We start from the raw sequence: 23,780 nt of genomic DNA, 5'->3' as shown, positions 1-23,780 counted from the left end.
TTTGTGCCTACACACAACACAGTGCTTATTACATCTTCAGTGTGCTCTGTACTTGCAGCATCAGATTGCAAATCTCACTGCAGGATGGGGTGTGATTTCAACATGAATGCCTGTGGTGAAACTTACTTATTGGCAGAAGGGAGTTAATAAACAAGTTAGAGTATTCTTCATCTGATTTGTGCTGAGATATCCCAGACACCTTGGGCAGAAGCAAACTAGGATGAACACATATTTTCACTCTGCGAGTAGTGTCCAAATTTCACAGGAGCATGAAACCCACATATTTCTCCCACACATTTCATAGAATAAGTGGAAAATTCTTTCCTCTATCTGAAATAATTTAAAGGATAGGTGCACTCCCATCCTTTCTTATAATTTGATGGAGTCAATAGCACTGTTGTGTTGATGATTTAAGTATGAAAGAAGCATTATAATTTTGCATTTCTTCTCACCAGTAATCTTTCAAAACATTGTTCTGGGTTAAGAAATAAAGTTAGTGGGATTCACAGGCTAGCTTATTGGTACAACGGCAAGAAACCAATCTAGATTAGATCAAGCTAGGTTAGGTTAGGGTAAAGTAGGTTTAGGTTGCACTAGGTTGGGCTGGGCTGGGCTGGGCTGGGCTGACTGAGGGTCAGGGCAAATGCAGTGGAAGTATTTGGGCATAAAAACTTCTTTCTGGGGAAGTGCAGTGCTGTTCCTGCTTAGTGCTACATGCGGTGACGTCGTGGGGTGGGGTAAGAGGGAAGAGGAGGGGTGATCTCCAAACAAACAGCTGCTGCAGCTGCAGAGAGGAAAAAGGAGAAAGCTCAGGAGCAGCAGCAGCAATCCGACCCTGCAACAGGTAATACTTCGTGAGTGCAGGTGACACAGACCGCTCAAATGCAAACAGGAGAGGGGAAAAAACAGTGGGTGGCATGTGGGAGAAAAGTACAGCAGCTGTACTCAGCAGCTCTCTTCTTCCTGAACTACAGGGCTTGCAGCTTGTCACGGCTAGGAAGGGGAAGACACAGAAGTTCAGACCAATGTGAGTTAGAAGGAAACTATGTCAGCTGAGGGAATTTTCTAGCAGATCTTGCCCGCTGAGGGGAAAAAAAAGGAACATTGCTCTCTGGTTTCAGCGTGGGGGCTGGTTCCTCATGTGTGGTCAGCCAGCACGGGCACACGGGAAGGCAGCAGAGCACAGGAGTCCTGAGGGCAGGAAGGTGCTCTGTGCACGCAGGCCTGGGCGGGATCCTCCGTGTGGGACAGCCCTGAGAACAACGTGAGGGCGGCCTGCGTCCTGTCGCCCTGCAAGGGGCACACAGATGGGCAAGGGCTGACCTGATCTGGGTGCCTCTGCTGTGCTCTCACCTCAGCTCATGGGGCGGCATGGTCCTGACCACCCTTCAGACACTGAGGGCACCTACCTCCGTGCTTGCCTTGGATGGTAGTTACCAAAGAGACACACTGAAGACCTTTGTGATAAAAATAATAAAATACAACAGTTACACTTTGTGAAATTTCTGCTCAAGGAAATACATCAAGCTTTGCAACTAAACTGATAAAATCTTTGCTGTGTGTGCTAGTTCTGACATTTCTTACATTTCATCTAGTTTTCCGGGTTTTGAGCCCACAGAGAAAGCAGATAAGTTTTCTGCTAAGCGAGGTTGATATTACATATGATAAGTGCATCCCTAGCATCTCAATGTACTTGGCATGAAATCAGCCACATTAAATAAGGTGAAACTGACAATTAAAACAGCAGACAGCAAGTGCTGCCTTCTGGGTCTGTGTCTCCTGCAAGAGCTATGTTTGTTTCTTTCTCCTGTCTTCAGTGCAGGCAGAGTAATGAAATGAGCTGTGACCACTGTCGCCCCCACAATGCCTTCAAATGAAAGAAACTTGAAAACCTTAAAGCAAATCACACTGCATGGGAGAGATATGGCAGCAGGTCAGGCACCAGGGTGGCAAAGGGAGGTTTGGAAGATTAGCCAGCAAGTATGAGGCAGGCTCAGAGACTGAGCCCCTACCCGATGTATAGTCTGTGTTTTGTCTGCAACAGTGCAGCAGAAGCAGGTTCTGAGAGTGAAATGTGGAGTCATCCCTGCTGTGAACCGATGGGAGCATGGGATCTAAATAAAGACCATCTCTTCTGCCCTTCACATTTCACATAGAAGCAGATGCCTGAGTTTTGTGTTGTGACACAGAGCTGTTGGGACAGGGAAATAGGTTATCTTCAGCCTGCTTCTGTTTCCGTAGGTGAAGAGGTCGGCCTTTGGATGAGAAGGACCTTGGTGAAAAGTTACATTTCAGCTTCCTTTTATCACACTGAAATCACCTTTCAGTTTCTCTAGATTTCTTTGCTTCTGTGAAAAGCTTTTGTTTGGTCTTAGGTACCTTTTGTGTGGGGATTGTCAAAGTAGGCTGAAAAGGTGTGATGCAGTCTCAGATCTGTTTCTTCACAGTGGAGAGTTTCAGCAGGGGAGGGAGCCGTGCCACTTGCAGCTCTGGGCCAGGGTCTGCCTGCTGCCCAGCACCACATCCCTACACTCACTGGGGAATATGGGGCTCTCCATTAATGTCAGCAGTCTGTACACATTCCAGCAGTCACTGGTATATGTTAAAGATGATGTGTTCTAATGTACAACAGCTGCCACACTGCCAAAACACTAATGTGAGGCCGTGTTTACAAATGTTACTCCCTGTTTAGTCAAGATTAAGTACCTTAAGAACTGCAAAAACAACAATTTTCTAGCCAGCCAATGCAGGAAGAGTTTGGAAAATACAAATCACTGAAAGACAGGCTCTGAGGATGACAGACAGATGTATCAAACTAAACTTCAGAAGAGAGAAGCCATGTGCTCAGCTTGCATCCAGTGCAATGCTCACGCAGCAGCATAAGACCAAAAGTGTGGTGGAGCTGCTGAGTGGAAAGCCTCAAGATTTTCATGTCTGTTCCTTCCTTTTGTAACTGTCATACAAAAATACCTGTCTGTCCAGTAACAAGGCTGTTTCTTAACATAGAACAATGTTCTTAATTTTTTGTCTTTTTATAATATGTAGTTTCCCAACTTCTTCTTACCACAAGATGGAGCAAAGTGTCATTCAGTAATAAAACAGATGGAATTTGGTTTAAATATTAGTTGATCTCACTAGACTTTAGTTCAATTCAGCTGTATCCTACTTTTCCCAAAAGGAAGGTATATATGGAATAGATTCCTTTATTTTGGGTCCTTATATGTCTTATTTTTACAGTATCAAAGGACAATGATGTCTTTTGGGAAATGTTTTATTCCCACAAATCTTTTTGTGCTTAAAGAAGTGATGATGTGAATAGCTGTCATCCTACATAACTGGAAGAGAGGAAGACAAGCACTTTCATAGCCTCCCTGCGATTTACCAACAATAAATATTTAGAAGATCAGTTTCTCTAGATCAATTTAAGTAAGTCTGTAAGTATTGTTATTTATGGTCCAATGCTAGGAATGAAGGATAGACATTCATCAAATTTAGATATTTTTGAACAGAGAAATTTATTCCATTTTTTAATACACAGATACAAATGAAATGAAGTTTTTGTCAGAGACATACCACAGGATAAAGGCACAACTTGAAAAGAATACTACTTATTAGGGCAGGAAATTAATAGGTCCAACACAGGAGATAAATTCTAGTAAAAAAATAACAAGTTAATTTCCTAAAAAGTAGTCTTACAGATGAAGGAAAAGTAAACCTCTCTTTTCAGAGTAGACCAGAAGAAAATATATTTATGGGAAATTTGGTATATGCAGAGCTTATGAAGTTTTGCAAAAAGTCAGATTGTCCATGAAAATTATGTTAGAATAGCTGCAAAATTTAGTCTTCTTCCACAGGAGATTTTGTTTATTAAATGCAACTTGAATCCAGAAGTTAATGGAGTGTTTTTGTTTAAATAAATACTTCTTCCTCTGGAGGCACGAATTTCCCTCTATGGCCACAGGTCACCCTAATGATTGATGGGAACTCTGAAAATTTTTCTGAGCATATCTTAAAAATATAGCAAGTCTATAGCAAGAAAAGGAGCCTTTAATTCATTAGACAGAGTTCTGTTCTGGGACCTCTGAGAGACACACACACTGATTAGTTTATATTTCATAGAATCAAAGAATGATTTGGGTTGGAAAGGACATTGAGAATATTTAATATCCATTCAGCTCCCTCTAGTTCCAACGCCCTTGCCATGGGCAGGGACACCTTCCACTAGTCCAGGTTGCTCAGAATACCATCCTTCTTTTGGCCTTGAACACTTCTGGGAATGGGGCATCCACAGCTTCTCTGGGGAACCTGTGCCAGTGCCTCACCACCTTCACAGTAAAGACTCTTTCCTTAATATCTAATCTTACCCTGCCCTCTTTCAGTCTAAAGCCATTCTCCCTTGTTCTGTCACTTCATGCTCTTGTAAAAAGTCTCCATCTTGTTAAGTTTCCTTCAGGTACTGAAGAACCACAATTAGGTCATCCTGAAACCTTCTCCAGGTTGAACAGTCCCAATTCTCTCAGCCTTTCCTCACAGGAGAAGTCCTCCATCCCTCGGATCATCTTGTTCTCTTTTGCTCTGATCCTCCCCTGGACTCTCTCCATCATTTCCATGTCCTTGCTGTGCTGGGACCCCAGAGCTGGATGCAGGGTTCCAGGTGGGGTCTCAGCAGAGCAGAGGGGCAGAATCCCCTCCCTGGCCCTGCTGCCCACGCTGCTCTGGATGCAGCCCAGGACACGTTTGGCTCTCTGGGCTGGGGGTGCCCATGGCTGGGTCATGTCCAGCCTCTCCTTCCCCAGCACTCCCAAGTCCTTCTCCCCAGGGCTGCTCTCAATTTCAGCTCTTTTCCTTTGATTTATTGACAAGTCCAAAGAGCATGCAATTTCTTACAATGTTGTTTTACGTCACATAGTTTATTATTTTCACTTTCCACAGCTTTACCATGAACATGTACCTGTTTGTGTATGACTTAATGCAATTCTGTGGACATTCTTGGATATTTACAAATATGATCATCAGGTTCATGACCTTTGGAAAAGGTAAGGCCCCTTCTCTATTTTCCTTGGACATTTTAAGTGGTAGTGACAGACACACAGAGATGTCAAATTAGAGATAAAGTTAAGATTATGAAGATGTGTATGTCCAATACCAGGGACTGTAATTCAATCAGAAAGGCACTCAGTTAAAAAGGCTGAACAAATAACTTCTGCCTGTCATCTACCCTTGTCACACTGGGAATGAAGCTCTTGTTTTGCTAATGAACTTTAATATTCAGTGGCATGCTAGTAACATTTGAATTAGGCATAAGTCTTAACGACTAGGTCCAGTCATTATGGCAAATATTAAACTTACTGAAGCCACCAGGAGAGATCTTTGTGGTTATTACACATGACTCTCTATCTCCAAAAACATTACCATATATTTATCTTTCTGTTGCCTGGGGTTAGGACACAAAAATAGAAAACTAGTGACTGGAAATTTAAAATTACTTATGATGGTGGACAGTTGTAGGCATATAAAATGCCTACTTTCTGGACTACTTATTTTCAGCAGTGCAGATACAGACAGGAACTCAACATTTTTTAGTGTTTAGAAATTGCTTATGCATTTCCTCAACATTTTCTCCTATTTAGAAATACCCTAAAGCAGTATCTCTAAAAAAACAAATCCTGCATAATGTTTGCCCATGCTTTAAGTACAGGGAATTTAATTCTTTTCTCAGCTTCCTGCCTGTGTCAGAGCCACACACACACACAGAGTGGACTGCCTCCTTCACTCCCTGAAGCATTTCTTCTGCTACCCAGAGGTTTCATACTGTGTGACCTTTATTTCTTGCCATCTCCAGTGATGATAGAGTAAAAGCAAACCCAGCAGTTACTCCAGATTTTAACTGTATAACCATCCTCTAATCTTCCTCTTAATTTTGCCTTCAGATTCACTGGCTGACACATTTCACTCCATAGGACTTGTAATGCGCCTTTGCCAGTTGTTATCTGTATTGGAGATCCTGCACATCCTCATTGGCATTGACAAAAGCCGTCTCCTCCCCAGGTTTTTGCAGGTAAGTTGGTTCTCAAAGCTCTGCTTTCATGATCAACACACATGATCAGCCATGGCTGCCCCTGGGGACAAGCCCAGGCTGACCTACCCTGAATGTTGCTCCTGCACCCTTCCTCAGGCAGCCTGGTTTCCTGGTAGTTTCCTATCTGCAGGAATTGCTTCCTCAGAACTAGGCTGGTTGGGAAAGAACTCTCCTGTCAACTTTTTTCTTTTTGAGTGAAACTGAATAGTAAGTACCCCATGCTTGGTCCCCAGCATGGACCCAGAAAATGTCCAGATGAGTGGCCACCAGCAGATGTGGGTCAGTGGCCAATTGCAGTAATCAAACTCCAGGGGGGCTTGGTCCTTCTAAATTTCTCCCTACATGACCTCCCAGCATCCCTATATTCCCCCCAAGTTATCTTCCCCTCCTTCCAGAGGGGATGCACTCTCCTCTTTTTCCCTGACTTCCAATAAGTTCTCTGTTTAACCAAGCTGGTCTTTTCCCCTAGTGGTTTGTCATATGTTCAGCTGAAGGCAGAAAACCAGCCAAAACATCACATGATGCTATAGCAGAAAGCATGATAGTCTGACTATTTCCTTGCCACGCTATTTTTTATTTTTCCTTTTGGGTGCTACTATCAGGTTTTGTTATTTTTTTCTTAATGCATTGGAAAAAGGAAAATGATTACTTGAATTTACCTTCAAACCTTTTCAATCCTTAGTATTTGAGTAATGGTGAAACTCCTATTTCTCTCAGAAGTCAGAAGGCAGAAAACCAAGGGTAGTTAGTTATGTTTTTAGTTTTCTGGATAGCCCATTTTTGTCAAATGACATATTCATGGGTGAAGATGTTCCTCTTTCCAAGTCTTCATTAACTGTCTAAATAACTAATTAACTAATTGACTAATACAGATCTCTGTTCTTTACACTGCTCCCTAAGTATGGTAGCAAATCCATCAAAATGTAAAGAAATGCTTTTCCTTGCCTAAATCCACAGGCTTTGATGCTAATCTAGGGGAGAAAGAAGACTTCTATCTAGTATGACCTGTAACAAATCTTACATGTCTTGGAAAGAAGAGCACCCTGCTCTTAGTCATTAAAGCAAGCCTTGCCCTGACAGAGTTTACACATTCCCCAGCCCTGACATAGTCTGTTTCTTTCCTAGCGAGGCTTACACAAGGCAGAGATCAGGGAGGCCTGCACAAACACTATTCTCTGTTGCCACAAATGACATTAGTATGAAACGGATATTCTGAGCAAGAAAAGGGTGACCTTTCTTGGGCAGTGTGGTTTGTGCAGTGCTCTCCTGGAAAACACGGAGAGGCGGCTCAGGGAGCCATGTGGCACTGTGGCTCTCAGTGTTTGCCTCACACCAAATACAGTTTTGGATCCTTACTTGGTTTTTTCCCCATCTGCACTCTCACCACAAACAACTCTCTTCCTTTGATGTTAGCAGCAGCCTTATGCTGTCCAAACAAGATGCATGAGCTCTTTGGTGGAGACTCTGCTGTCCCATGGGTTACTAGTTGTGCTGAGAGCGTAGGTTAAGCAGCTGTGTGCCACCACTACTCCCACATTCCTTGTCACACTTTCTTCACTGCCTCTTAGGAAGAAAAAAAGGTATATTTTCCACAATGAACTAGGGAAGGACAGTTGGTTAGGAGATGTTTATCTTGCTATGGCTTTCTAGACTCTGGCACAGTCAGGGCACTGATGAAGGTGCACGAATTTGAGAGGGGCTGCCTGGTTCTGTGCTCCCATCACCTATTCCAACTCAGAGCATAAAACATTTCCCTGTATGCATCCATCATTAACAGGCATATGCATGCACATCCACAGTGAAGTTCACTTGGGGTGATCACTAGGATGAGAGAACAGGTGGGTCAGGCAATGTCAGGGAAGTGCATGGGTGGAGGCCTAAATTAACATTGAATAAAACAAGTTGGGAAAGGGCCTCGTGGTGACAATTTGTTCTGTAGGCATTATGGCAAATACAAGATGTAAATGAATCCTTGACTGAAAGATTTCTGCCTATTGCATTTGTTGTGGTTTAGTAGTATTTAAGAAAAACACTTTGAGATACATGATACAATTAGTGGAAAAACAAACTCAGAGGAGTCTTCTGGAAAAACTCATTGAGGGACAAAGTCTCGGGCCACCAGGTACCCGAAAAGAGCAAGGTAGGTCAAGGCGAACTCACCATGAGAGAAGGATGAATCCTGTGTGATGGATGTGCTGGGGTAAGGTGAGGCAGGGGTTGGTCACAAAGCTGGTGCAAAGGGATGTCTCTCAGGCCATTTACACCTTAAATAATTGGAGGAGGGCAGGAGAGCATGTCACATGTCATTGTCACCACCAAAACAGAAGGTAATGAAATGTGTTAGTCTGGCTAGGGAGTAAAGGCTAAAAGGACTTGTACCATAGCGAGGAGAGAGGAAAGGTCTAAGAAAAGGCTGGTGCTTTTGTGAAACAAAGAGCAGTTCTTCATTCTGTGCAAACAAATTGGATTTACCAAACCAAAAGCAATGTACTATAGTTTTGTGTTAAAAAAATATTTTTAAACTTTAAATATTTAGTGGCACTTTTCTCACTTTCTTCTGCTGTTTTTTGTTGTTGTTGTTGTTGTTAATATACAGTAAATTGAAGAACTGTGTAAGAATTTCAGGTACTGAGTATGAAATTGCACAGTCATGTTACTAAAAAATGGAAGTGAATGTGCTATTTTCTCTAGCCAAATTTGCTCTGTTTCGCTTACTTGATTAACAAACTCAGTCTGCCTTGCAGAAACTTACATCACCCTACAGAACCTGCTGTATCCTATGAGAGATCAGTGTCAGAAAAGGAAGGAAATTCCAATTTGATTTTAAAGGAGGAATGAAAAGTGAAAACATTACATTTATGCTTGGTGAGATGTCAGCTCATGCTTCCTTTTTATGAATGTGAAAACATAGAACTTGTAGTTTCATGCTTCATTTTTTATTTAAAGCATGAGAATAGTTACAGAGAATATCACATCTTCATTCATGCAAGGACAGATGATCCACCCAGGAAATGATCCACGGCTGAGCAGCAGCACATGCATTTTATCTACGTGTGTGTATATGTGTGTGTATTTATAAATGTACATAACTCCATGTATATATGCATACAGATACATGTGTACATATATGAAGACAATGTCAAAACATACTACTCTTCTCCAAGAAGCACCCTGCCTCTTGCAGAAAATATCCCCAGTCTTTGACTAACCACTGCATTTGCCTTTGATCTGTGTGGGTTACCTAAAGTGAGGAGTGCTGTGAAAGGAAAGAGAATAAAGGCAAGCAGACAGGCGACCTGCTGATTCATCCAGAGAAAGAGATAGGATGCTACTGTCTGTCCTCACAGGGATATCAAAACTGTCCTGAGCAGCCAGCTCTGTGTCCTGCCCCACAAATGTGCTCCCGACCAAGGCCACATCCTTCTAGTCTTAGTGTCTCGTGGCTGCTTTGTGCAGCCCATTGCTTGCCAGATGAGGCCACAGTCTAACAGGAACAAAATACCTCAAGATGACCAGTTTGTACCATGTCCAATTTCCTGTTCTTGCAGGTGCTTAACATACTTTATAGTTTGATTACTGGGTCCATTCATGTGTAATTAGCAAAGCTGTGTGCCTCCATTGCTCCCCTTCCCCAGTATGAATCTCTGATGGAGGAAATCTGATGAACCCCAAGTAGGTGGTTCTCACTGCCTCATGTTTCTGCTTGTATCGTGGTGAGAGAAGAAAATCCACTGATTCTTCCACTTCCAGATTATAAGGCTGAATTGTGGGTCTCCTGTAGTTGTTCTGTCACTGGCCAGCACACATCCATTTGAAAATGGAGTTTCAAACTGGAGTTTGAAATGGTAACTACCTTTCTACTGCTTGTCCTTTCTCTCACTGAAATGGGATTGGATCCCAGCCATTTACGCCATGCTGTTTTCTAGCACATTTCCTCCTAGCCATTTTTTGAAAAGTGAGTAGCCATTTGGAAAATCTTCCAGCTCTGACATCTAAGAACATGTCCATCTTTTCACTGTCATGATGAAGCCCTTGGTCTCTAGCACAACTACCTGTGGCAATTCTCTGAAATAGCTCTTGTATTAAAAATAATGCAGAACTCTCTCTCCACATCTCAGGTCTGATTTTCGGGTCAGTGACAAAGTGCCCACACCACCAATGCTGCAGTCTTTACCATTCTACATTTAACAATTTTAACTCAGATCCTATTTTATCTGTTCTCTCCAGCACACAATCCCACCCAGTGCTCACACAGCTTTTACCTTTGTTTTGATTTCCTTCTTGTGATGGTTTCCTTGCCATGTTTCTTGTATCTCTGTTCCATCTGGTTTCAGATCTGCATCAATACTTCCAGTTCCCCCATGGTTTTGCCGTGTACCTCAGCATCAGTGTACAAACACAAGCACATTAGCTCTCACTTTCTGTTTCCTGACCCATCTATACAGAAGTCTGCCAACATCTGACCTTTTTAAAAATCAGTTCCTCAGTTGGGGACCTAGCAAAAGATGACAGTCACAGGAGGGTGAGAAACAGGAAAACCACTTTTAGCTGTTCTGGCCCCTCAGTGCTTTCCAAGGTGAGGAACCAGATCCCTTGGGGATAGACAGGCTCACTTTCTGTATGAAAAATTGCTCTGACGTAATTTTGCTGAATAGTGAAGGCTGCTTTATCTGACACATGTGGTTTGTAAAAAAAGAGAGCTCGTGGCCAGAATGGTCCATGCAGGAACCTGTAAATATTACGTAGCAAAACTACCACACAAACTTGCTGAGAGCCAAAATTCTTTGTTTAAGGTAGGGGTCTGGGGAAACCAATGAAGAATAACAATGCTTAAAAAAACAACCTTGGTAATCCACTTTAATTTTGTAACTTTTAACTGACTTGACATCACAACTTGTGAAATCATTACAGCTAATGTACCTTATGGAAGATATGGCATTGGGTAAAAAAATCCAAACTAATAAAGCTACATCAATTTATATCAACTGCTTAGGTGTATGTTTTCTCCTTCAACACTTTCAAATACTCTATGTGTAAATCAGAGTGAATTGTTACTGTTCTAGGACAGCTTGACAACTTTTGGAGTAGTGATGAAGGGCAGGGCATGGATACTGTTAGAAAAACTGTCAGGAAAGCTGCAAAAAGATACACTTTTAAAAAAATTCTTGAGTTTTAATATTACCAAAGTATTTATTTTAAGCTGGAGACATTGCCTGTTTAATCCACTTTATCTTTTTGTTTGTGGGTTGGATAAAGTTCAACCACTAGAAAAATGCTAGGACATAAATACTGTGGCAATCATTCACGTAAGTGACAAGCTTAAACCCACTTCCCGTAACCAAGAATAAGATGGAAAGAAAGATAAGGAATTCTACTTTTCCTCCTTCTCTCTGCAAATCTTACATGAAAGAGATTCCTTGGGACACAGATTCCAAGATATGAGGAGCAGGTCTGGGAGTGTAAGATCACTACTTCCTGGCATGTGAGCCCCCTCAAGAAGGGCCCTCTGTATCCTACTGCCTCCCACACAGCCTGCAAGCAAGGAAGCTTATCCCTGCCAGCCCTCCAGGTAGGCAGGTGCAGCAGGAGTAGTCCTTGCTTCCACAACCTCCCTGGGCTCACCCACAGGTTTCCTTGGCTGCAAACCAAGCCATCCCCTCTGGCAAGCCAACTTCCGCATGTACCATAACAGGTCTTTGATGCTACAGCCAGCCATGTCCATTTCTCTTTGCTGAAGGACCTTGAACAAAAGCAGGCCATGGAACAAAATATTCACTGCTAATTTTGTGTAAAGAAAACTGTATCCATTTGTGGCCTCCTATTTTGCCAAAATGCCACAGAAATAACAGAGAAGGTGCTAACTGAATTCAAAGTTTTCTTTTCTTTTCAGATCACGGAGAGAATAATTATTTTATTTGTCGTGATCAACAGTCAGGAAGAAGTTCAAGGGAAATATGTCGTCTGTGTTTTATTTTTCCTTTGGAATTTATTAGATGTGGTCAGGTAAGGGGTCAACATCAAAACCATGAGGGGAAAACAGGTTATTCTTTCCAGCTGAACTCTATCCCCATTGTGCAGCAGGCTCATTTAATTGTTTCAGAATTGGCAAAGCGTATTATCCATTTTTAAATAAAAGCTTGAACTTTTTAAGTTACCTAATGATTTTTACAAAAATCCACATGGTTAAGATGCAGAGTAATTTACAGATGTAAGGTAGAATAATGCATTAGCAGACTGCATTAATATTTGTAGTTCAAAGGCTTTGACATTTTTAACAAAAATTTAGAAGGAAATCACAACTACCTTCTGGAGAACAGCAATTCCTGAAACCATCCTGGTTGCCATTACCACCCTGTTGCTTTATTATTTTATTTTTTTATACACTTTGATCCAAGATTGATGGCACAGTAAGGCAGCACCAGCAGAACTTCTTGCAAAGGCAGGAAGATTATTCTGGTTGATTGCACTGTGCTTTCCAAAAAGCCAAGAGCTCCTATTCCTGATGCAGGAGACTGACAGTTTTAGTGTAGTAGGGCATATATCACACCACAAGAATAACACATACTTCTCATATGTAATGTAAGCCTCTATGCACCTCAGTTTGTAGGCTTATAACATGTAAATACAGAATTAAGAAGCATTTTAAGAAGACAGCTCTCACAGCAACCCATGTATTGCAGCAAAACTTTTTTTTCTTGATAAAAGGCCTTTCTGCTAGTTTAAATATATTGCTTAGGGCACTGGCTGAAGAATATAGTTTTAGGCAGAAAAGGAAACTTATGTTATAAAAGAGATAAGAAACAGGAAAGTGTCAGAGAGAATTAATAAAGATTTTAGGTCAGCTTCAGAGTATTTCAAAATACATTTTAATAGGCTGCTGCTTGTATTAATTGATTATACTTCCCTCCCATTTCTTCTTGAAGTTTGTAAAACTAAAACAGTATGAACCTAATCTGAAATGAAAGGGTTCAGTGCAGCTGGAGAAATGCCAACAGTATAAACTGTTGGCTGTGAAGGTTTGTTGGTGCATAATAGCACCATTGATGCATCATTATTTTCTACCCTTTCTAAAGAACAGAGTTAAACACCACAGCAGTAACAGCAGTTGTTTAATAGGAAAGCTTCTGGGTCTATAGCAGAAATTACCAATTCAAATAAACCATAATACAACTCATACAAATTTAGAATTCTTACCTGATTTATGTTACAGCATCCATGACAATGTCCTAGTATCTCAAAGAAGTATTCATGTCTAAAAGTGTATAGGCATCTCCCCCATCCCTTAGCCAACTACTCTTGAAGTATTACAAGTTTTTCCATATAAAGTTTCAGGGACATAAATTTCTCTGAAGGACTATTTATTAGGCATCATGGCTAGTGATATACTGACAGCAAGGTCTGATTTTTCCTGCTCATACCATAACAGCCCAAGGAATTGCATAGAGAGGGACTAGCTGTTTCTTTTTTGTATTGTGTTGACATTCAGTCTTAAGAGCAACAGTAATAGAAAAATGGAGGCAATCCTGAGGTTGCAGAGGGCAGCCTTGAGAGACAATGGTCCATTTTCAATGGTCCACTCTTCTACAGGCCAGGTATGATGCAAAATTAATCAAAAAAAACGGGAATACAGGTGTGTTTAACACTAGTTTTATCTGTTGGAAAGTCTAGCAAGCTCACAGTGCATGAAGTCTTTCAGCTGACTGTAATCAGACCTGTTTCTCCAGTGTTTGGAGAGCTGCTGTACCACTTTAAGATCAAACCAAGATCAGGTCACCTTTGGAGACTGAAGTACTAAGCATTCTGTTCTCCCTATAAACAACAGTAGCAGCCGCAGTAAAAATAAAATGCTGCAGTACACTTTGAGCAACTGCTTTTTTTGGACCTACTACCCCTGCTGAGGTCCAGGAGGGGGACAGATGTACTACCAGTTATGTACCTGCAATTGTCTTCTTGTTTAACCTTCTCCAGCAGTGATTCAGCGAGCTCAGCAGTCATAAATCAGGGTTGTCTCAGTCCCAAGCAACAGTGATATTCTGCCTGCCCCTCTCAGTTGCAACACCCCCATCTGAAATCCATTTTCTGATGGAGTAGTATGAAATCGTGCTGGTTTCTGGTAGAGCTTTTTGTCTGGAGGGTTTTATTGCTGTCTGCCTGCTCCAGGGGAGCACCACAGGTAACTCTTCTGAAAAAGTGAGCCATCTACTTTCAGGCGTTGGAGTCTGAACAAAAACTGTTGCTGGCTCTGAGACTTACTTAGCTCCAAGCTCTTCTGCAAGTCCTTTGAATTTTCCACTGTGTATCTTTATTCTAAAGACATCATAATTTCCTCTGAGACCATCTGCTTTCCTCTTATTGCAGGTACACTTACAATATGTTGGCAAGGATGGGCATATACTACTTACCACTAACATGGCTCAACTTCTCACTGTGCATCCCGCTTTATCCCCTTTCAGTTCTGGCTAAAGGTAAGGAGTTGCAGAGGGTACCAACCACTTGCTTCCTTAATATTCTTCAGTAAAATGTGATCACTTCAGTTGCCATTTCTGTTTAACATAGCTCCTCATGTGCTGCCAAAGCTGTCATAAATGTTTGTGTACCTTCATACTAACCTCTGTGTCACCTCTGTCTCTCTTTTCTGTTATTTTTTCTTTCATAGGGACTATCTGGGGTTTGGGGTTGTGTGTCTGGTAGGTTTTAGGGGTTTTTTGTTTGCTTGGTGTTAAGTTTTTAAAAATCTGGGAGAATGTTCTTTTTGTCTAAGTAAAGCAGAAAGATACCCTCGTAAAGGACATATGGATTCCCCCCTTCCAGACTGAGTGTACTAGACAGCAAGTTCCAAAGCTTCTCCCATGCTGAGGCTGACCTTACTGCCTCAGGCCATACTTAGCAGGTTATCATACTTACATCTGCCCACTGAGAACACACTGAAAGTTTCTGACAGAACTTGTTAGTGAATAGGATATGTTTATTAATTCTAGAATTTAGAGCAATTAGCACCCCTAACCTACAAAACTGAACCCAAGGAGAAAACATGCATATGTATATGAATGCATATATTATATATATGTATAGGTATATAAAATATAAAAGGTAACTGATTTGTTCATTAAGCTTTTGATGATCTTCTGCTTCCTTTAGACTAAGAATTTACCATGTTTTTACAGGATTTGCAATTTGTGTATCACTGCCTTATTTTGAATCCTTTGGCACATACTCCATCAAGCTACCATTTCCATTTACCTTCTCAATCTACTTCCCCTATGTTCTGAAAATGTACCTGATAGTGCTCTTTGCAGGTAAGTATCTCATCTTCCAGAGAGCTGAGTCTCAACACAACTGGGATGCCCTTGCAACAAAAAATCAAATCTGTACTGGGCCTTTCACAAACTCTAACCCTCTCTGCTACATGTCCTGCAGACCACTGCAGGAAAGTGCATCACTACCTGTTTTGATTTCTAGTATCTTTCAAATACAAATAGTTAAATATGCAAGATATACCATGCCTATGGTGCATAAAAAGACAAACCTATAGAAGTTGTTTCAGTGATGCTTGCCTTACAGCTATTTAGTGAAACTTGCTTTTTTGTTTGGTTTGGTTTTTTTTTTTAATCAATTCCCATTTGATCATACGCTAGTTCTGTGTAACTGTTCCTCACTCAGAACTCCTAGCTGGGATGAAAAATTATATCTAAATTAAGACTTTTACAGCATGACTATTGAAAGGGATGAAAAAATAAGGCCACTCCAAAACTTGCATGTAAACAGATACCTTATCCTTCTCATCAAAACACTTTGGAAAAATTTCAACCGAATTTAGCTGCATCATAAAGAAGTCTTTGGTCTGTCATTGGCTTTAGGATTTGAAGGATCTCATCTTTGTGATGGAGTGTTCTGTTCCTAAGTACATGGAAGGAACTGTGCAAGGTTGCCAGATGAAGGCTCTTACAGTTCCTTCTAAATTAATTGTAGACAGTTTGAATTCTACTCCTTTGTTCTTACACTGTTTTGTGTTTTGATTCAGGTATGTGCTTTATCATCCAGAACCTCTTCTCCGAGAGAATGGCACACTTAGGGACAGGCAACATCAAAAATAAAAGAAGCTAAGTTTATATTTTGTTTGGAAGGACAAAATACATTCCTAGGGGATTGCTGCACATAGTAGTTAAAAACAAACTGGAAAGCTTTCTCAATGCAAAACTCCTCTTTGCATGAACATTATCTGGCTATGTAGAATTTTCAGAAAAGGCAGATCTCTTGAATGCACCTCAAAAATACAGCAGCTTTTGAAAAATTTTTAATGTTTTGACTTCAAATGGCCAGAGTTTTTTTAATTAAGCATTTTTTTTCTAATACATGTTACAGAATTCTGAAAAAATTGAAGCATGCCACAACTCACAGCCACACCCTTATTTCAGTGTTAGTTCTTTTCTATGGCTACAGATATTCTGTAATGACAATATCATTTAATCTGTAAGATTACTTTATACTAGTCCAACGTATATGTACCTCACATATAAATGCTAAATTGTCTGGAACTGGAATCTGAAGCAGCAGAAGCCAGAACCTTTGCAGTCTAGAGACTAACGTGCTGATTAACATGCTGATTAACCCAGGCGTTCACTAAGGATCCTTCATGTTTGGGTCTCATCCTTCAGTTATCAAAAGACAGTTCCAGAAAATGCAGCTAAATCAGAAAGGCAAGTGTTATGCTACTCATCTACTGTATATTCAAGGGGATGTTTAAGGGTCAGAAATAAACACTTGTTATCATGTGTTTGGCATGTCACTCTCTTACCCCACAGTAATTTCCTTTCATGCTGAACAGCAGATAGATATGTGCAAAAGAAGTGTGATGTAGTCAGGTCAAATAATATGTTGTTCCTAAAAGGGAACTGAATGACTGTCAAAAGCCATGTGCAAAATTCTAGGCATTTGACTCAATTGTGCCTCATACTTCTCTAGGATAAACTGTGAGAATGCAAGTAGAACATAGGCTTTTCAAAGGTTGGCAATGAAGAATATACACAGCAACCCAATGGATTATACAGGCAAAAATAGCCAAATAATTCCTTAGAGGCTGGCAGGAGCTTTTCTGATGTTTCATATGTATTGATTATCACCTATGTTTCAATTCAAGCATGTGGGGGAGAAAAGTGAGGCTATTTTTTTTTTTAGCTGACTGAAAACTCTGAGAAGGGAGCCTAGATAGTAGGAGTAGGAGAGAAGGTAATATTTAAAGGGAAACTAAATACTGTTAAAATATGAAGAGGCTTTTGCCTATACGACTTTTCAAACCATGCAGCCTAAGAGATTATATAAGGAAACAGTGAAGCTAAATTAATTTGTTATGAAAGGTCACCTACTGTAATTTCTATTTATTTCATACATGTGGCAGACAATGCCTGCAGACTGTTTTGACCACTGAATATTTACAGACCATAAGGAAGAAGATCAGCTTCGAATAGTATAGTGCCAACCCTGGATTTGTTTTTTTCAAACCACTGCAAACAGAAATTTGGAACTTTGTAGAGAAACAGGAGTGCTTTCACTTTGGGCTTCTGTCTGACCCAAACTGATTCAAGTGTGAACAGTGTTAAGAAACATACAGAACAGCTAAATAAAGTGACAGTTTTGAAGACAGCCAGAGTAAGTCCACATTAAACTACTATATAGCTTGCTAAAGTTGAAACATGAACATGTTTTCCTTGGAAATTCAACTCAACATGCCAGAAACAGCTGGTTCTAGCCAGTTCCAAAATGGAGCCACTGCAGGACACTGCTGTGCCAAACAGCTAAGATGATGCTCTGGCATTTCTCTGAAAACTTAAGAAAAGGTAAGAAATGTTACACATTTGCAAGAAAGAAGAGTAAGAACAATGTAAGAGAAACAGCTCTGTACATTGACACCAAGGTCAATGGAAAAGGAGAGGAAGAGCTACTCTAGGCACTGCAGCAGATTCCTCTGCAGGCCATGAAGAAGACCGTGGTGGAACAGGTTGTCCCTCTGCAACCCAAGGAGAAACAGACCAGACAGGATATCACATGGCAGCCTGTGGAGGATGCCAGGCTGGAGCAGGTGGCTGTGCCCTGAGGGAAGCTGCAGCCCAAGGAGTGCCCACACAAGCAAAGCAGGAACTGTGGCCCATTAGGGACGCCTATTGAGGTAGCTTTTTCCTAATGGACTGTACCCCATGGAAAGGACCTATGCTAGAGCAGTGCTTGAAGAGCTGCAGCTTGTGAGAAGAAACCATGAAGGACTGTGCCTCATGGCAGGGATCCCCATGCTGGATCAGAGCAACAACAGTGAGAAAACAAACCAGCAGAGATTAAGGTTTATTACCTAAGTGCAATCCTCACACCCACCTTATCCTGCCTGGGGAGGGAGGAGGTAGAAAATGCAGGACTGAAGGGGTAAAGTGAACCTAGGAGGAAGGGGGACATAGGGACATAGGTGGGAGGCAATTCTAGTTTTGCCTTTTTTTCTTTCCATCCTACTCTATTTTTAATTGGCAATAAATTTTTCTTCCACAAGTTGAAGTTGTTTTTGTGACAGTGAATAGTAAATGGTCACTCTGTCTTTATCTTGACCCATGAACTTTCTCATCCTATTTTCTCCCTGTCCTGTTGAGGAGGAGGAGGGAGGTTGAATGTCCCTCCCTGTTGAGGAGATGGGGCTGAATGGACATCTGGAAGGCAGCTGAGGTCAAACCTATCACAGATAAAGCCATGTTTATTGTTAGATTTAAAAATGTTACTTTTGGGTGTTATAGCTGGGTGAAAGGCTGGAATAGGAAAAGGATTCTTTAAAATTCACTATGGAGAGGTTCACCAAGTGTAATCTGCATGAAAAAGGCATGGAGCTCATGGGAGAAGGCTTCACCACCTCCTGGTACAGAGGTAACTTGGAGCAGGCACTTGGGAGATTGAGGCAGTCAGCCTTCCATGTGTGACCACAAAAGACCACTGTTACTTCAGCTCCCATGCCTCACCTAAATTCCTGGAAAAACTCAGTACTGAGCAGGCAAAAATATGTTCGAGACAATGGCTTTTATGACAGTGAGTTGTACTTCAATGATTGTAGCCTGTTAGGGAGGGATGGGGTCCACCTGTCTAAAAAGGGCATGAGAAGTTCTGGCAGCAGAACTTTAAATTGAATGACTTGGCTGAGGTCCAAAGTGGGAATTCTCATGCCATTGATTCCTCCTGGGGAGTGGGCCATGCCAACCAGGGCAAGCTTGGCTGCCTCAAGATGAGAGTCTTAGAGCTAACCAAATCAAAGGTGTATATGGCTATGGGGAATCCTCTTACATGCCTCCAAGGAAACCTGGATGCTCGACTGCCTCCCTGAAGTGCCTGTACACAGATGCACATAGCACAGGGAATAAACAAGAAGAACTGGCAGTCTGTGTGTGCTCACAGTCATGCTCTCACTGCAGTTTCAGAGACATGGTGGGATAGCTCACCACTGGAATGTTGTCATGGATTCCTGTGTACTTTTAAGGAAAGACAGGTGAGTGAGGTGAGGTGGTGGAGCTGGTCTTTGTGTGAAAGAGCACCAAGCTCTGCCCAGGGACAGGCAAGGAGTTGAGAGTTTATGGGTAAAAATTAAGGGACAGCCTAAAATGGGTGACACTGTTGTGGGTGTTTACTACAGGCCATCTGACTCAAACAAGGAAGTTGATGAGGTTTTCCATGGGCAACTGGAAGTAGCCTTGAGATCATGGGCCCTGGTCCTTGAAATCTCTCCTCTGAGAATTCAACAATCCTGATAATTGTTGGGAGGCACAGCGAGGCTCGGCACACAGTCCAGGAAGTTCTTGTAGATACAGGAAGATAACTTATTAATGCAAGTGGTGGACGAGCCAATGAGGAGAGGTGTGTTGCCCTCCAGAGGACCCTTCCCACTACAATAATTCTGTGATTCTCTAAACTTAAATCTTTGTACATTGAGATAACAGCATGCCCAGATCTCTTTATACAGGGCTGCTCTCCAGTGACTTTTCTACCCATTTAGACTTCTATCAGGAACCTGACACCTGGTACCTCTGTACCAGATGCAGAATCCACCATTTTAACTTGTTAAATTTCATGCCATTAATCATAGCCAAATCCTCGACTATCCACATCTTTCTGCAAGGTCTCTTGTCCCTCAAGAGTCAACAGCAACTTTCAAGTTTAGTATTATCTGCATACGTAATTGTGCATTCAACTCCTGCCTCCTAATCATGGATAAATACATTGAACTGAACTGGCCCTAGATTTGAAACCTGAGGAAAACTGCAGATGACTGTTTGTCAGCTCCCTGCACTACAAGTCTTTGAACTCCACCCTTCTGCCAGTTCTTTAACCAGTGTACCATGAACCCACTCATCTCACCGTTGAACAGCTTGTTCAGACAGATGTCGTAAGGGACAGTATCAAAAGCCCCACTAGGTGGGTGGCTGTATCATACAAGGGTATCAGATGAGTTACTCAGGGCTTTCCCGTCGTGAACTCATGTTGACTGTGCTTGTGTATTGTTCTTTAAATGCCTTTCAATAGTATCCAGTATGATCTTGGTAAATTTTCCCTGGTAATGAAGTTAACAGCCCTGCAGTTGTCTGTGTCTTTCCTCATGCCCTTCTGGTAAACTGGCCAGCTTCTGGTCAGCAAGGATTTCCCCAGACTCCCAAGAGGTAGCTACTCCAGTGCTCTGGGATGAATCCCATCAGGCCTCACAGACTTACAAAGATGAAAGTGATATAACTGCTCATTTACAGTTTCAGTGTCCAGAAATGGAAAGTCACTGCTGCTGTATGTTCTCTAACTGAGACAACAGGCCAGACCAATGTGTATCAATGTTATTAATGACTGATACAAAAGCAGTATAATACCTCTGCCTTTTCCTCATCCTTTTTTTGGGTTGACTACCTTCATCAAGAACTGGTTGAATATTTTCCTTAAATCTCCTCTTGCTCTAAGCATACTCAGAATTTCTTCTTTTTAATCTGACCCAACAGTGGCCAGTTTCAACTCTGAGCTTTCGACTTTAGTGTTTTCTCCCTACACATGGGATCCACAGCTCTGTAATCATCCTGTGAGGCCTGACCTCTCTTACAGCCATCATTCTTTTCTTTATGAGTTCCAAGAGGAGTTCCCTGTTCAGCCAAGCTGCTCTTCTCGCTTGACTTTCGGCATAGTGTGATTTGCTTGCTCCTGTGCTTCTGAAAGGTTGCCCTTAAAAATGGACCAGCACTCATGGATCTCTAAGCTCTGAAAATCAGATTCCCAGAGGACACTGCTAACTAGCTTCCTGAGCAGTTTAAGGTTTGCTATTCTGAAATCTAGGATAGCAACTCTGATGACTCATTTCTCATTTACACCAAAAAATTTAAACTCATCATTTAAACTCATGATTACTGTGGCCAAAACAGCCATCTAAAAATCCCATCTTCTCCTTCACTATTCACAAACAGCAAGTTGGGGATGGGGAGGGGCAGGGGGAGAGTTGGGGGGGACATCTTTGCTAGTTGTCTCAATGAATACTTGCGGCAAGAAATTATCTTCAACATACTTCTGGAATTTCTGAGACTTCCTTGTGACAGCTGTCTGGCATTTCCAGTTGATGTTCAGGAAACTGAAATTTTCCATAAGAAGAAGGGCTGCTGGTCCAGAGATTTCTCATCATTGCCCATAGATTAAATAATCATTGCTAGCATTGTGACTGAGTGAACAGCAGTAGACACCTACAGTGACATCTGCTTTGTTTTCCATCTCTCTAATTCTCACTCAGGGGCTTTCAACCACATTATTCCTAACTGCAAGGAATGACAGTGAAAACTGTACCTTCCAATGGCAACTCTTTTGCCTTGCCTATCCCTCCTACAGCCCTGCAGTCTGTAGCTCTGCATGCCAGCACTCCAGTCATGGAACTCATTCTACCAAGTCTCACTAATCCCAATCTCATAGCTTTGGGAGCTGACAAATGCTTCCAGTAAATCCTGTTCATTTCTTGTATCATGTGCATTGGGGTTCAAACATTTCAAATACTCTCTTAAGCTCTCAGTGCTCTATGCAGCTCTGTTAACATTGCCACCCTCAGGCCATGCTATGCCACCCCTTGGATCCCACGTTCTACTAGACATCAGTAAGAATTTAGGTAATTCAGATGTTTACATATTGCTCCTCTATGCAAACTGAAACACAGCAAGTAGGCATCACACAGTGATTTCCTTTAAAAAAGACAAAATTTCATCTGAATTAAAATGCTAGTCAACATGCAAACTGAGATGATTAGGGTGTAAGTTAGTTTGAAACAGTACATTAGAGATGGAACCATTAAAATGTGACATATTTGGCATTGTTAGAGATTACTAAGAAGTGCACACAAATGGAAAGTCATGAACTGAGGTGCAAAATCACTGACAAGGACTTTCAGTGAGTCCTTCTGCACATTCACCTTTTAGACAGTTTTCTCAGTATAGAGATGCATATGCAACAGAAAACTACCACTAATTATACACGATTTTGGAAAGGCAAACAAGTACTGCATTAATCCTTTACACACCCAATCAGTGAAGAAATGCTCAGCCTTCACACAGTACCCTGTTGGATGAGAAAATCCTAGAAAGAGTCATGGAATCATAGATTTGGAAGGGGGCTCTAAGGATCATCAAAGTCCAGCTCCCGGACCTGCATAGGACAACCCCAAGAGTCCCACTGTGTGCCTGAGAGCACTGTCCAAATGCTTCTTGAGCTCTGTCAGGCTGGTGCTGTGACTTCCCTGGGGAGCTGTTCCTGTGCCCAGCCACCCTCGGGGTGAAGAACCTTTTCTGCATATCCAACATAAACCTCCCCTGACACAGCTTCAGGCCACTCCCTCAGGTCCTGTCACTGTCACCACAGTAAAGAGCTCAGTGCCTGCCCCTCCTCTTCCCGTCACAAGGAAGTTGTAATGGCAGTGAGGGCTCTCCTCTGTCTCCTCTTCTCCAGGCTGAGCAGACCAAGTGACCAAGAAGTCAGAAGAGAATTTCTTCAACAGAGGAAATGTTATCAATCCTGAAAATAAGATAACTCCTCCAGTGGGGTGTGTCTTCAAGATGTATGGAAATATAATTTCCTGATCAAAAATCAACAATGCTCTTACCAGTACTGTTTTGAAAGACACTAGGGAACAGTGCCCAATTATATTCAGTTAATTTTTGTCTACTTCAGCAAGGAGGATTGCTAAATATAAAATCTCTTGCAATACCTGTCTTGGCAAGATTGCAAAGTGAAAAAGTCTCTATTCCTTCAGAAAAAAAAAGTAATAAATAAGGAAAATAGCAGGGGCTAATCTATTTAAGATGATAAATGTGGAAAAGAGTTGCTATATTGTCCCTTTTCCCTAGAGGCAGAGGAAGAATTCTCATTATGTGCAGAGAAGTATCAAGGAGACAAGAACAGTTACAAGTGGAAAGAAAATGGCAACTGTCCTGGAGCTGCAAATACAACAGCCATCAGGAGTATTGACTCATTTCAGCAATCTTATAAAGCCATTGCAACCCAGACATGCATACCACCCCTCTTCAGAAAACCTGCTCACACTATATAGTCATAATGCGTTGTCATTACTGCACAAGAACATTGTGTTATTACTACAGGAAGGATTATCAGTTCAAAAATAATGCTCATTCCAAGTCTTGCTACATTAAAACATACTTTAATAAATACACTATATCCA

At 41.6% G+C, this 23,780-nt stretch overlaps 1 protein-coding gene across 2 annotated transcripts; it reads left to right on the top strand.

Moving 5' to 3' along the window:
• The first annotated feature begins 750 nt into the window (after positions 1-750).
• On the top strand, positions 751-18,605 carry HACD4 (3-hydroxyacyl-CoA dehydratase 4). 2 transcript variants are annotated; one of them, XM_063180997.1, is made up of 7 exons: positions 751-844; positions 4,933-5,036; positions 5,961-6,058; positions 11,970-12,082; positions 14,438-14,544; positions 15,244-15,375; positions 16,101-18,605. In XM_063180997.1, exons 2-7 carry the CDS (start codon positions 4,940-4,942, stop codon positions 16,181-16,183), a joined length of 630 nt encoding a protein of 209 aa, XP_063037067.1. In that variant the 5' UTR covers positions 751-844; positions 4,933-4,939; the 3' UTR covers positions 16,184-18,605. The 2 variants fall into 2 exon arrangements, with proteins under 2 accessions (XP_063037067.1, XP_063037066.1); XM_063180996.1 differs by having other exon boundaries at positions 5,931-6,058.
• The last annotated feature ends 5,175 nt before the right edge of the window (positions 18,606-23,780 follow it).

The sequence above is a fragment of the Melospiza melodia genome, chromosome Z (genome assembly GCF_035770615.1).
Source record: "Melospiza melodia melodia isolate bMelMel2 chromosome Z, bMelMel2.pri, whole genome shotgun sequence".
Lineage (NCBI taxonomy): Eukaryota > Metazoa > Chordata > Aves > Passeriformes > Passerellidae > Melospiza > Melospiza melodia.
Note: the sequence above shows the minus strand (reverse complement) of the source record. Positions and strands in the feature narration are given on the sequence as shown.

Coding starts and splice junctions, on each gene's coding strand:
- HACD4 (XM_063180996.1), top strand. CDS start 4,940: ATGAACATGTACCTGTTTGTGTATGACTTAATGCAATTCTGTGGACAT. Junction 5,037..5,930: donor GTTCATGACCTTTGGAAAAG/GTAAGGCCCCTT, acceptor TTTTGCCTTCAG/ATTCACTGGCTGACACATTT. Junction 12,083..14,437: donor AATTTATTAGATGTGGTCAG/GTAAGGGGTCAA, acceptor CTCTTATTGCAG/GTACACTTACAATATGTTGG.